General features: G+C 33.9%; 1 protein-coding gene across 6 annotated transcripts; it reads right to left on the bottom strand.

Annotated features, from left to right (window-relative positions):
- Positions 1 to 1,469: 1,469 nt before the first annotated feature.
- LOC131149733 (F-box/kelch-repeat protein At1g55270) lies at positions 1,470 to 12,504 on the bottom strand. Of its 6 annotated transcripts, XR_009135288.1 has the most exons (4): positions 12,348 to 12,493; positions 11,893 to 12,117; positions 1,797 to 3,213; positions 1,470 to 1,696 (listed from the first exon to the last, which is right to left on the bottom strand). XR_009135288.1 is itself a non-coding variant. In XM_058100444.1 (3 exons), exons 2-3 carry the CDS (start codon positions 11,953 to 11,955, stop codon positions 1,963 to 1,965), a joined length of 1,314 nt encoding a protein of 437 aa, XP_057956427.1. In that variant the 5' UTR covers positions 11,956 to 12,117; positions 12,384 to 12,504; the 3' UTR covers positions 1,470 to 1,962. The 6 variants fall into 6 exon arrangements, 4 of the variants coding, with proteins under 4 accessions (XP_057956427.1, XP_057956426.1, XP_057956428.1 ...); XR_009135287.1 differs by lacking the exon at positions 12,348 to 12,493 and having other exon boundaries at positions 11,893 to 12,342; XM_058100444.1 differs by having other exon boundaries at positions 1,470 to 3,213; positions 12,384 to 12,504.
- Between the last annotated feature and the right edge of the window lie 1,299 nt (positions 12,505 to 13,803).

Consider the following 13,803-nt stretch of genomic DNA (forward strand, 5'->3'; position numbering starts at 1 on the left):
GTTTCTCTCTCTCTCTCCTTATCTCATTTACTTTCCACTCTTTAATTTCGGTATGTGTATGTCTATTCATGTTTTGTTATAACCATCTTACATGCACATAGAATTAATTTAACTGAAATATACAGCATACGTGTATGTATGCACACATTGCTCACTCACTTTACATACATGTTTTATTTCAAATTTGATATGAGATGTGGTGAATCGGCATAATTGTTTAAATTAGCGAAAAAGTTTTAAATGTTCAATTCACCCCCCCCCCCTTCTCTTAGGATCACACCAATTCCAACAGATTGCAAAAATAAGATCATTTATCTGAAAACAAGAAAAAAAAAATCACTTTCAAGTAGATAAAACAAAAGAAATTCACTTTCAAGGGGTAAAACCACTCCACTAGCATGGTTTTAGAGTTCTTAATTAAATGATCTCATAACAATTTAACTTAATTGCAGAAAAGACACAGGCACCATGTGAGGTTTTATGTATCTCGAGTAGTAATTTTTAAGTTGACTTTAAAACAAAAACGCCGTGGTTTTGAGGAGCTTGATTTAATCATAAAATGTTCATAATTGTTATTTACTTAAATAGTCTCTTTCTAATCTTAAGTAGTAGTTTTATTATTATCATTAACAAAATAATGTAAGTATATTTTATAAATTATTTAAATTAGAAATCACCGATAAATGCTGCACTAATAATATTGATTGCAGTATTAATTTTAATGCCCCCAGTAAATACAATCAAGCAAAAGTTTATTTGAATTTTGAAAATATGCATTTACCAGACTGTCTTAAGTAGCAGTTTTCAGTTCAATTTCAAAGCCAAAACGACATTTTTTAAAAAAGTTTAATTACATCTTCGTATTAAATTCACTCACCACAAGAGAATTACCGATAAATACAACTCCTGGTCGTAACTGTTTCTTGAGAAAATCATTAAACAACTTCATTTTAAATCCCTACTTTGAAGGTGTAAACATCATTTTAAATTCTTGGTAATTTACCTTCAAATGATACCATTTTTCTATTTGAAAAAGCTATACAATACTAATTTCTTTTTACTGTGCTCCATTCTACAAAAAAAAAAAAATTAATAATAATATTTTTCGAATTTTGATCTAATTTCTATATTTTTTTGGTTTGTTGATCTGCTTTGAACAGCTGGAGGTTTGTTTTGAAAATTCAATTGAATTCTTTCAGCCATGTTCAAAGTTAGCTGGTTCATCCACAGATTACTCCAAAAAACATAAAAACAACAACAAAATTCAGAAACACCACATGTGATGTTCTGCTTCTACTTGGCCAAAAATTCATCAAAATCGAAACTAAATTCCAGTTAAGTCGGTTATGTTATGATCAATTATCCAACAAGTATTTGCCCTAAACCGAGCAAATCTGAAAAATATGAAGGTACTGTAGATGCAATTAAGATCATTTGGTCCATAAGCTGTAATGTAAGTATCCATTGACTATCTTCAAAATAACCCATGTATATTCACAAGGCATGTCCAAAATAACATACTACTAAGAAAAGACCCAACAATAGACACCCACAGCCCCCCATAGAATGGACCAAAAGTGACAATAGATTTACAGAGTTGTGAATCGTCTCTGATCTGTTCATGAATGTCGAGAAATGGCCTCATAATTCCATGGCAGAAACCAACAGTGAACCATCCCTCTTCTAAGTCTCCTAGCTGAAAAAAAAAAAAAAAAAATAGGCATTCACTATTTTTCAAACTCGAAGAAACCTTGGATTGATTTGCTTACAGAATGATTTCAATGAGAAACACCCACAATGTTGTTTTGCCATTTTTCCTTCTCCGCGGCTCATATAAGCCAAAATCTTTTGGGACATCACTGCTGATTCAACTCCGAAACCCAATATCAATGAAGTGCAGCTAATGTAAACATCTGGAATGTGATGTAAAACAGAAATATAAGCAAACATGAATCCCAGTTCTCATGCTTGAAGCACCTGACAGTGCACAATATGACTCCTCAAACCACTTCGGCCAGCAATACTTGACCACAAATTTGTGACTAGAGTCCTAAAGTGCCCTTTCCCAGCAATGTTTTCCCAAAGCTGAGGATTACTCTCCACGTGCTTGTTAGGACTCGAAACATCAACCAGGCTGATGCTCATGTTGTTCCGAATAATGCAAAGCTTCCCATTAAGAGGAACAAGAGCGGCAGCCTCCAGTGCACGGGAGCTCCCTAGGTGAAGCTTGCTATCTATAAATTTGTTCCATGAATCTGTAGGCCCATCATAAACCCTAAGTTTGCACCCATCCCGGCAATCCAGGGCATAAAGCTGTCCATTCATTGAAATGCTAGGGTTGCGCCAACCGGCAACCATCCCGTCACTAACTGTGGTCCAGGTATTATTTTCGGGAATATAGGCTTCACTCATTACCTCGCGATGGGAACCTAGTCCCTTCAAGAACCACTTCCCATTATAAACTACTCCAATAAAGGGTACCATAGCCGTGCTCATATCCGCAACAAAGCTCCACCGGTTCCGGTTGGGATCATAAACTTCAGCTGAGCGGAGAGTCCTCTGGATTCCTTCGCATTCCCCACCAGCCACATAAAGACAGTTGTTCATGACACAAGAACCAAAGAAATGGCGTTTCCGAAGCATATCAGGGGCCCTATGCCACTTGTTTGTCCGAGCACTATAAAAAATAACCCGTCTCATAGATCCCTTAAGTGGATCTTTTCCACCAAATAAGTATAAATGGCAACCGCTTAGAACAGCACAGCCAAATCCTAGGGCTTCAGAATATTCGCCAGGAACAGGTGGAAGTGGCTGCCAAAGCTGGTATATGGGATCAAAAGCATGCCATGAGATCCTTCCATCACGGTCTCTTTTTATGACATATACCCACTCTTCTGCCATTCCAAGACTTTTCCTAAGAGAATAAAAGAAGTTCCCTGCCAGAAGTCGGTACCATCTCTTGCAAACAAGGCGGAGCTTTCTATGCTCAACACGTGGGACTCGAATCAGACAGGCAATGGCGAGATCATCAGGGAGGCCAGGAAGGAGAGGTGGCTGAACTCTAGACCTCTCCCTGCGAGAGCTTTTGCTTTTGTGTGCATTCGGATTAATATCAGGCTGGATGCAAAGCTTTGATCCTGGGACAAATTTCCTTGCCCCAGCAACCGTTTTCAACCCTGAATCTACCTTGCAATAGCATGATACAGAATCAACCTGCAAAACTTCCCACCTTAGGTATAAACATAATAAGCTAAATACAAAAACTAGAAACATAATAGGCTAAAGGCCATAAGATGTTATGGTAGTGTACATATAACCAAGGTCTTATATTTCAATTTCGACTAAAATTTTTTAGGCTTCAAAAGCACAAAAATCTTTATGGAAATTTCAATGCCGATGCCAATTTCAAATTCAATAAAAACATGGAATTCTTTTATTAAACTCTATAAACTATTAATAGAAATAATAATAAACAATTCAGAACTAAATTTTATCAATAAAATAATCAAGGACAGTTGTAATATAGTAATCATAGCAATAATATTCAATTAATATAAATGAAATTCATGAATCAGATAAACATTATTTAGTACATAAATATACATAATTTAGACATAAATGGTCAAATAAAATGTTGTAGCTAATATCGAAGTTTAATTTTTTCTTATAATTTCAAATATATGAAAGCTATAATTGATATCCTTATTGCAATAATCTTTAGTTTCACCATAAAAAGAAGATAAATTAGGAGAGAAATCCAATTTGGGATTTTTGAATCTTAAATTTGAATTTCAAGGAAATTTCACTCTTTAGTTAAAATTTCGACAAACTTTGCTAAAAGAGATGTAAGACCATGCATATAAACTAGCTGAGAGTAAAAAGAAAAATGCCATTAAACAGGTTTAAATATGGTCCTGAACTTAACATTTTTGCATGAAGTTTCATTTCTCAGAACTAAAAACCTGAACTCTTAAAATTTGAAGCCCAAGATTTTAACCATTGCAACAGACAATGGCCACAAGAAGGGTTTCTAAAAAATGACGATATGATGAGTAGGCAATGGGTGTTTAGACATCATCAAGAAAGTAGATAGACATCAAGTAAGACAATTTCCTAATATTAATAGAGTTGGTAGACATTTAAACCCCCTTTGTTCCCTACTAATTCCCAAGTTTAATAAAGACTAAATGATATCCAAAGCATAAAATATAAGACCGAGCAACAAAGGATACAGATCCAGCAGTTCAAATAGATAAGGAATGGAAAAAAAAGATCTGCAGGAGTCTAGAATAAGAAAATTTATGAAAAATTGGCACTTGCATTGAAAAGTCAATGAGAAAATGAGTATCGTGGTTTGTGGGGTTCATAGGCAAGCAATGGCAAGGACACAGAAATTTATGTCACAAAATTATTATGAAGCTATGAGTCCTTATGGTAAAAGTTATATACTTCCTTTTGATAGAAAAAGGATTCATTAATAAAGATGGGAAAAAATTAAGATCAAAGCTATACACTCATAGGCCTTATCCAAGCAAGTAATAATGAACAAATGAAATCTTTGGAGATTCGTTTTTCAGCACTAGAATGAAACAAAGTTTTGCCACAAGCTTTCAATAATATGGCTGTGAAATGACTATATGTGCAACTATCTCCCATATAAACAGGAAAAGAATAATAATAATAATAATAATGATAATAATAATAATAATAATAATAATAAAAGCAAAAATAAAAGGAAAGAGAGATCAATTTGATAGAAAATACAAGAAACAAAATAGGCTTCATACCTTTTGGAATGTATAAAATAAAAAAGGTTTGATAGACATAGTTGAATTTCCTTCCTTATTTCCAATTTCTTTTGCAAACTAGAAACAGAGGTTGTCAATTTTTTCCTAAGCCTTTGCCCTTTGCTGGATCAGGCTGGATGAACTGTTTGGCCTAGTATTGATTGTGTAGTGTTTTCACCAAGTGAAGGCAGACTGGACCAGGCTTGGAGTTCCATGGTCATACTTTTGGAGAGCAACTATGTTTTGTGGCTTTATGTGTTAGGAAAGAGAGATTTCAGCATAACTGCAGGAGCCAAAGATTCTGCTAATCTATTGACAAAAAACACAGTTAAAATAACCAATAGCTTGGGCTGCTCTCATGCTGTAATTTTCTTTCTTAATACTCACAATCAGGCTTGAATTGTTGCATAAAAATACATCTCCAACAGTCTTCATCCTCATCTTTGAGTAAATTATAAACAAACATGGGAACACTTTAACTTTGATTTTTCAAAACACTCCTCGAAGATATCAAAAGACAGATCTGAATTGTGAACATCAGCTCTTTTTTTTTTTTAAAAAAAAATTTTGGAATATATATATATATATATAAATGGGCATCAAAAGAAACTTCATTTACAAGGGGAAAGAAAATGCCCTAGATAATCAGCACATGCATCATATTCTGACCACTATATCAGGATGTAAAAAGTCTCAACTCAACCATATTTAAGACTTGATAGAGAGTTCTTCTCCTTCGATGGCCTCCTCTTCCAGTAGAAATTGGTTGAACCATCTAGGGTGATGCAAAGATGGGAAAATTTTAACTTTGACCTTCAAATTCACTCCTCAAAAATGTCACAAGACAGATTTGAATTGTGAATCAGCTCTTCGAGCAATTTTTAAAAAAAGAAAAAAAATAATGCATGAAATCTTACTGCGTATATATATATATCAAGGGGCATCAAAAGAAACTTCATTTATGAGGGGGGAAAAGCCCAAGACACTCAGCACATGCATTATATTCTGCCCACTACATCAGAATGTAAAAATTCTCAAATCACCCATCTTTAAGACTTGAGAGAAAGTTCCTCTCCTTCAATGGCTTCCTATTCTAGTAGAATTTGGTTCAACCATCTAGGATGATGCAAGGGATGTACTTTTACTAGGGCTGCTTATTTCCAATTTTTTTTCTTTCTTTTTTTTCTTAAAGATCATTTAAGGAAAAAAACTATTCCTTCCTCTCCATACTACTCAAACAACCGGCGAGAAGAATCAAAACAATAAATTTTAACCAATCATATAGAGCTCATTTATAACCAATCAAGAAACAATCCATGAAATACCCAAAACCATTAGAGTCAAATCCTCTAGCTGCCTAGCCTAAGTGCCTAAGAACAACGCAATAAGAGATGTTGGGTTGTATCCACTTCTATAAATTCCCTGGTACAAGCATAATAATGTCTCGAAACCTGACAGAAAGAACACAATAATAGTGTAACTGAACTCTGGACAAGTGGGTGATCAGAGTCATTGGACCGAGTGTGGAAATGACTAGTTTGATACAACAACAACAACAAAACCAAGCCTTAGTCCCACTAAGTGGGGTCGGCTATATGAATCCTTTTGCGCCAATTTATGCGATCATGGACCATTTCTTTTGATAGATTCAAAGACATTAAATCCTTACTTACTATCTCCTCCCAAGTTATTTTAGGTCTACCCCTACCCCTACCCCTTCTATTGCCCCCCACAGTAACTAAGTCACTCTTCCTCACAGGTGCACTATAAGGCCTACGTTGCAAGTGTCCATACCATCTGAGTCGTCCTTCCCTTATCTTATCTTCTATAGGAGCTACACCTAACTTACCACGAATATGTTCATTCCTTAATTTATCTTTTAATGTTATACCACTCATCCATCTAAGCATTCTTATCTCGGCAACTTTTACTTTTTGGATAGTATGTTTCTTCGTCGCCCAACATTCTGATCCATATAGCATAGCTGGTCTTATAGCTGTCCTATAAAACTTCCCTTTCAATTTTAAGGGTATTCTACGATCACATAGAACACTTGAAGAACTTCTCCATTTTACCCAACCTGCTTTAACTCTGTGCATTACATCATCTTCAATTTCTCCTTCAGCTTGCATAATAGATCCAAGGTATCGAAATATACAAGTGCTATTTATTTCTTCATCATCAAGTTTAACTTTGTCTCCAATATTCCTCCTATCATTACTAAAATTACATTTCATATATTCTATTTTATTTCTACTTATCTTAAAGCCTCTAGATTCCAAAGCTTTTCTCCATAATTCTAACTCAGCCTCTACTCCATCCCTAATTTCGTCAATTAATACAATATCATCTGCAAACAACATACACCATGGAACCTCCTTTTGAATACTCTTAGTCAATTGGTCCATCACTAAAGCAAAAAGATAAGGACTCAAAGCAGATCCTTGATGTACACCTATGGTAATTGGAAATTCTCTAGTTTCTCCATCTATAGTCTTTACACTAGTCATTACTCCATCGTACATATCCTTAATGACATCGGTATACCTACAACATACACCCTTTTTTTCTAAAACCCACCATAAAACTTCCCTAGATATCCTATCATATGCTTTCTCAAGGTCAATAAATATCATATGCAAGTCCCTCTTCTTTTCCCTAAACTTTTCCATTAATCTTCTTAAAAGATAAACAGCTTCTGTGGTAGATCTCCCAGGCATAAAACCAAATTGATTTTCTGAGATCTTCGTTTCTAACCTTAATCTTTGTTCAACTACTCTTTCCCATAGTTTCATCGTATGACTCATAAGTTTAATTCCACGACAGTTATTACAATTTTGAATATCTCCCTTATTTTTGTATATAGGTATTAAAGTGCTTTTACTCCATTCATCTGGCATTTTCTTAGTTTTTACAATTGTATTAAATAAATTAGTTAACCATATAATTCCGTTATCACCCAAGCATTTCCAAACTTCAATTGGGATGTTATCTGGTCCCATAGCTTTCCCATTTTTCATCTTTTTTAGTACAAACTTAACTTCGTTAACTCTAATTTTTCGAATAAATCTTATATTTTTAGTCTTTTCCTCGTTTGACAATTCTAAATTTAAGCCTTTTATTTGGTTTTCATTAAACAACTTACTAAAGTAACTTCGCCATCTTTCTTTAATATCTTCGTCCTTAACCAAGACAATATCATCCTCACTTTTTATACATTTTACATTTCCTAAGTCCTTGTTCTTCCTTTCTCTAACTTTAGCAAGTTTAAATATATCTCTTTCCCCTTCTTTTGTACCTAATCTATCATACAAACTATTAAATGATCTATATTTAGCTTCACTAACGGCCCTTTTTGCATCTTTTCTTGCCTCCTTATATTTTTCAAAGTTATCGTTGTTTCTACATTTTTGCCACGTTTTATACCAAATTCTTTTTGTCTTTATGATTTTTTGTACATCTTTATCCCACCACCAACTTTCTTTGCTATTTGAGAATCTTCCCCTTGATTCGCCTAAAATCTCTTTTGCTATCTTTTTAATAGAGCTAGCTAATCTATTCCAAAGAGTATTTGAATCTATCCCATCCTCTAAGGTCCAATCCCCATCTTTGATCATTTTATCTTTAAATTTTATTATATTTTCTCCTTTTAGGTTCCACCATCTAGTTCTCCTACACTGGTTTATTTTATCCTTTTTCTTCCATTTTTTAATGCATATATCTAACACTAAGACTCTATGTTGTGTGGTTAGACTTTCACCTGGAATAACTTTACAATCCTTGCATGATACACGATCTACCCTCCTAGTTAAAAAAAAATCTATTTGACTTCTATTTTGTCCAATTTTAAAGGTTATTAAGTGTTCTTCTCTCTTCTTAAAACAAGTATTCATTATACTAAAATCATATGACATAGCAAAGTCTAAGATCATCTCCCCAGACTCATTTTTGTCTCCATATCCATATCCTCTATGTATCCTTTCATAATTTCTATTATCTCTTCCAACATGTCCATTCAGATCTCCTCCTATAAATATTTTCTCAGTCCTTGGTATGCCTTGTATAATACTATCCATATCTTCCCAAAATTGTCTCTTAAGATTTTCTACTAAACCAACTTGAGGAGCATAAGCACTAATGATATTTATTATCTCTTGTCCTAATACCATTTTGATTTTTATAATTCTATCCCTTACTCTAATTACATCCACAACGCTATCTTTTAAATTTTTGTCTATAATAATGCCTACTCCATTCTTATATTTTTCTTTTCTAGTGTACCAAAGTTTAAAACCTGATTTATCGATTTCTCTAGCTTTCTCCCCCACCCACTTAGTTTCTTGAAGGAAAATTATATTAATTCTTCTTCTAATCATTGTATCCACAATTTCCATGCTTTTACCCGTAAGTGTCCCTATATTCCAAGTTGCTAATCTAATCCTAGTTTCCTGAACTAACGTATTTACCTGCCCACGTCCAGAATGATGCAGGAACCCTCGCATATTTGACACCGTACCCGGGCGCCGACACAGCGCGTCACTTCGGGGCGACGACCTAGCCCACCCTCGCCCACTTTTCGCTACACCCAGGTGGTTCAAGTGCAACACGTCGCTCGTAGGGGACGCTCCAAAATGACTAGTTTGATACAATAGAAAATTTTAAATATCTATGATTACTCCTAAGCATAAGCTTTTAGCTTGTGAACAGGTGATTATAGGTGTTACATGCTAACTCAAGTCCACACACTCAAATAATCATAAGCATTCTTTGGATTCTCCCCATTTTTATCTTGCACACAAAGAACAATGTTGAAATCACCAATCTCACCCATGCCTATCACATTTTTATATTATACTGCATAACCCAGTCCAAAACAGAAAAGACCCCCACGCTGCCCTTCCTCTTGTTCATATACACTTGAAAACAGCCAACTAAATCCACTCTCCAAAGATTTAAAGTGAGGAAATGGAGAACAATACCACCCAGCTATAAAATAAATCTACCATTTCCTTAGAACAATAATGCCATCAGTAACACCCAAGGCAGGAAGAACCTCCTATTTGTCGCTTCTAATACCCCAAAAGCCTTCAAAAATTTTCCCAAGAACCTTCACCCTTCAAGTTTTCTGTTGAATACTATCCCCTGTGCATGGGTTGCACTGTTAGCACTAATCACTCTTTGCCATACTGGTTTGTCCAATGAAGTTAGCCTCGGATTAAGCACAACACCACTAAAAGTAATACAAGACAAGAAAATGATGTTTATCTGGATGGCACCGAAAATGCAAGTAGTCAAGCCAGAAGATGGAGCTAAACAAAATAGCCTGCTGGCATGGTGCTGAAGAATTCCATGGAACTCCATAATAATACATGCACACATGTGGTTTGCCAAAAATGAGCTCTGGCCTTTGCATTGGCAAAGCCCACTTATGAATAGAAGTACACCATTTACTAAAACAAACATGATAGCATCTGAAGCTAAAAGTTTACTTTATCTAATGTTTGATTTTTACGAGTCCTAAATATGTTCACATGCATACACAACTTAGACACACACGTGCACGCACATGCGCACACACACACGCACATGTGTGTGTGCGTGCATGTGCATGTGTGAGAGAGAAAAAGATTGATATTAAGAATGATTCTTAATCCAACCATAAAAGATAAAAAATAAAATACGGTCCATATACAATTAGGTCCACAAGAAAACATTAAAACAAGATAGTAAATACTATAGCCATATCTTCAAAAATAGTCTAATGTTGATATTGAATGTGTGTGCGTGTGTGAGTATAATACAGACACAAATGACAAACAATATCAATGCCCAAATCTTCAAGAAATAGAATCCAGATAAGACACCAGCCAGTAGTTAAATGAAATAATTTGCCTACTATCATAATACAGACACAAATGACAAACAAAAAAGTAGACAATATGTCAATTGCAGGATTAAATGATGGCAATTCCAAGGACCACAGATCCATGTTCATAAAAATTTGCTTCACCCAAATATATGTGTTTATAGAATTAGTGATCCACAATTGGGATTGGCCGGAATACAAACTTAACATTTAAGAAAAGCACAAGTCACCAATGGAATGCTAGTGAAAATGTAGACCCAAACCAGAAAAATTCATAACATTATCCCACAATGTGAACTGATAGTTAAAATGTGCCCTTTTGTAATTAACAGAAAGTTAGCAGACAAAGCAGAAAGCTTAAGGTCCAACAAGAGTAAACTACTTGGCTTGAAGAGATTTACTAAGCAGTACAATAGCTTGGAAACTAAGATATTGAAAGTTCTGGAATGAAAAATTGACCCCCCCCCCTAATGTAGCAGAAGCATGTCCAAAGTAATATGCAATAATTTAAAACAGAAACAGTATACCATAAGAAGCTCTATGAAATCAATTCTCTTCCAAGTCCCAACCAGCTTCAATTATTCTCTATCAGTTGATCTTCCATTGGGTACATCGACATAAGAAGCACAAGAAGTACACCAACATAAATGCATTCAATGTAAGAGACTTCAATACGCAATAAAACCCGCATGCTCTAATTTGTAGCTTAACAGCTAACTATTTTATTAATTTACGAAATTTCCTCCTTGAAAACAAGAATCTCAAAAGAAAGAACAGATCTGAAGATACAACTCAATCTTCTTCCTATCGCAACAGCCAACACATGTCTAAAATGCACATGAGCAGGGGTGGGGGTGGTGGTTGTGCAAATAGACACACTTCCAACAACAGAATGCTGCAGTTCTACCCCCATATTTGAAAACCCTAAAACATTGAAGTGATGCAACTCGCAAAGGGTCCTCAGACCCACGTACCCATAAAATTTCCTCAGAGATTACACATTCATAAAAAATTTCATCTTGGTACGTCCACAAACTCATCAGACCAAGAACCCAATAAACGAAGTTGCATCAAAACAAAAACAACAGAAAACGCACCAATCAGGAACCCAAATTTTCCCTAAAGATTGCACACATTTTCAACAATAATTTCATCTGGGTATCTCCAGAAGCTCACGAATCGAACAAATTAATGGCGAAAACTCAAAAGAAACAAAAAGAAAAAGATCAGTGGGCTTACAAGTGGAGCCTGAACACGGAAGCCCCTTCGTGCATTTGGAGACCGTTCAACGGCTTGCTCCATCTCAGAAGAACAGATACATAGACAAAGGAATTAGATAGAAGCTTCAGAACCCGAATCAAGCTCAGATCGAGCTCCCTGAGCTTGAATTTTCGAAGAATCTGGTCAGGAGAGAAACAAACGAAGAGGAAAGGTGAGCCCAGAAGGAAGCTTCTGCTTTTATATCTGCAAATACAAACAAGGAAACGGCAATAAGAGCTTGGAAGTTAGAACAACAGCAACTTCACAACGTGAGAGCAGCTCTCTCCTCTCTCCCTCTTCCCAGCTGGACCCATCGTCTTCACCAACTTCATATTTTTCTTCATTTATAAATTCATGTAATTCAAATGATGCATTTTTCCTAGTATTTAATTTTATAATAAAAGAATTTAATGTTTTCAACTCTCACCACTCACCAGAAGACAAGAAGCTCATCAAGGTCGGGTTGTTACCATCATGGGTCAAACATCTCTTAAGGGCTGAGAGAGAGAGAGAGAGAGAGAGAGAGAGAGAGAGAGAGTCAGTGTGTCAAAGTCTTTGGCGTTGTTTAGAAGACAGTGTGAATGTGATATACTGATGCATCTGAAATCTATTGGGTCCTAAATTTCTTCTGACCCAATCAAACACTTCATGTCCCAAAGATTTTTTTGTTTAAAATTAAACATTGTTCTTTTAAAAAAAAATTTAATTACTAAAATAAATTAATAAATTTTTTTTTGTCACAATAACAAATTTTCGAGAAATTTCACTTGCTAGCCTTACATAGAATGAACAAAATTTGAGTATCAATAATTCTTAATTTAGATTGAACTAAATAACTAATTATAATATTGCTCTAATAAAGATAATATTTTTTTTGCTCATATGTTTTCATTTTTTTGTTGTCAAATTAAATTATAGTTGAATTACCAAGATAAGGTTTTTAAGTTTGGTGTTCTAGAAATGGCCAATTAATTTGATGCCAAAAAAAAAAATCCACCTCCATTAAATTCTTGATCTCCATGATAAAAAAAAAAAAATTAGTACAAAGGTAATTAGAAACAATATTAGGATGGAGAGTGGGAGTCTTGGATATAGAATTGGGTAAAATTTAATAATGTTCAATATAATTTTATAATATATTTCATAAAAATTCATACATTTTTTAATTTAAGACTTAGGTTATATTTAGTAGAAAGGATTTCACATGTTCAATTTGAATTTGCAAACTTAATATAATTTAATATTATATTTAATCTATAGTAACACGAGTCATAAATATATAAGCATAACAAAGGTTTTTTATGGTCTCTAAAACCCTAATCCAAATTTATTGTTCTTTTAAATTAAAAAATAAAATAAAATATTTAAAAAAATAATTAAGACTTATTTGAAAGTTAAATAAATAGTAATATGTTTATTATAACGTCCAAACAATTCAAAACATGCATTTATTTTATTTATTTTCAATTCATCTTAGACTCATTTTTTATTATAATGGCCTATACAATGTAAGATATGTATCTATTGGACTCTTAAAAAAGAAGCACATTTTGTGTAATGAATATATTTATTAATTTATTTCTTTTAATATGTGGATAAATTTTAATATTCTATTAACCGAATTAACGGGTAAATTCGATAGGTTCGGTTTGGTTAAAAATTTATTCGGTTCGGTTCGACTTTCATTTTCATTGAACTTTGGTTTTTGATTTTCGATTCAATTAACCGATTAACCGATTAGTATAAATTAACAATAAATAATTATATATATTGTATATTAAAATTTTGTATATATTATATATTTATTATTTATATTTTATATATATTAAAAATATATATTTTATATTTTAATTAACCAATTTAACCAAAATTTAGTTCAGTTATAATTTT

Source organism: Malania oleifera, chromosome 2 (genome assembly GCF_029873635.1).
Source record: "Malania oleifera isolate guangnan ecotype guangnan chromosome 2, ASM2987363v1, whole genome shotgun sequence".
NCBI lineage: Eukaryota > Viridiplantae > Streptophyta > Magnoliopsida > Santalales > Ximeniaceae > Malania > Malania oleifera.

Excerpts from the sequence above, each read along its gene's own strand:
- LOC131149733 (XM_058100444.1), bottom strand. The coding sequence starts at position 11,955 with ATGGAGCAAGCCGTTGAACGGTCTCCAAATGCACGAAGGGGCTTCCGT. Across the intron at positions 3,214-11,892 it reads TCCGTGTTCAGGCTCCACTT|GTTGATTCTGTATCATGCTA; the intron begins GTAAGCCCACTG and ends GAAGTTTTGCAG.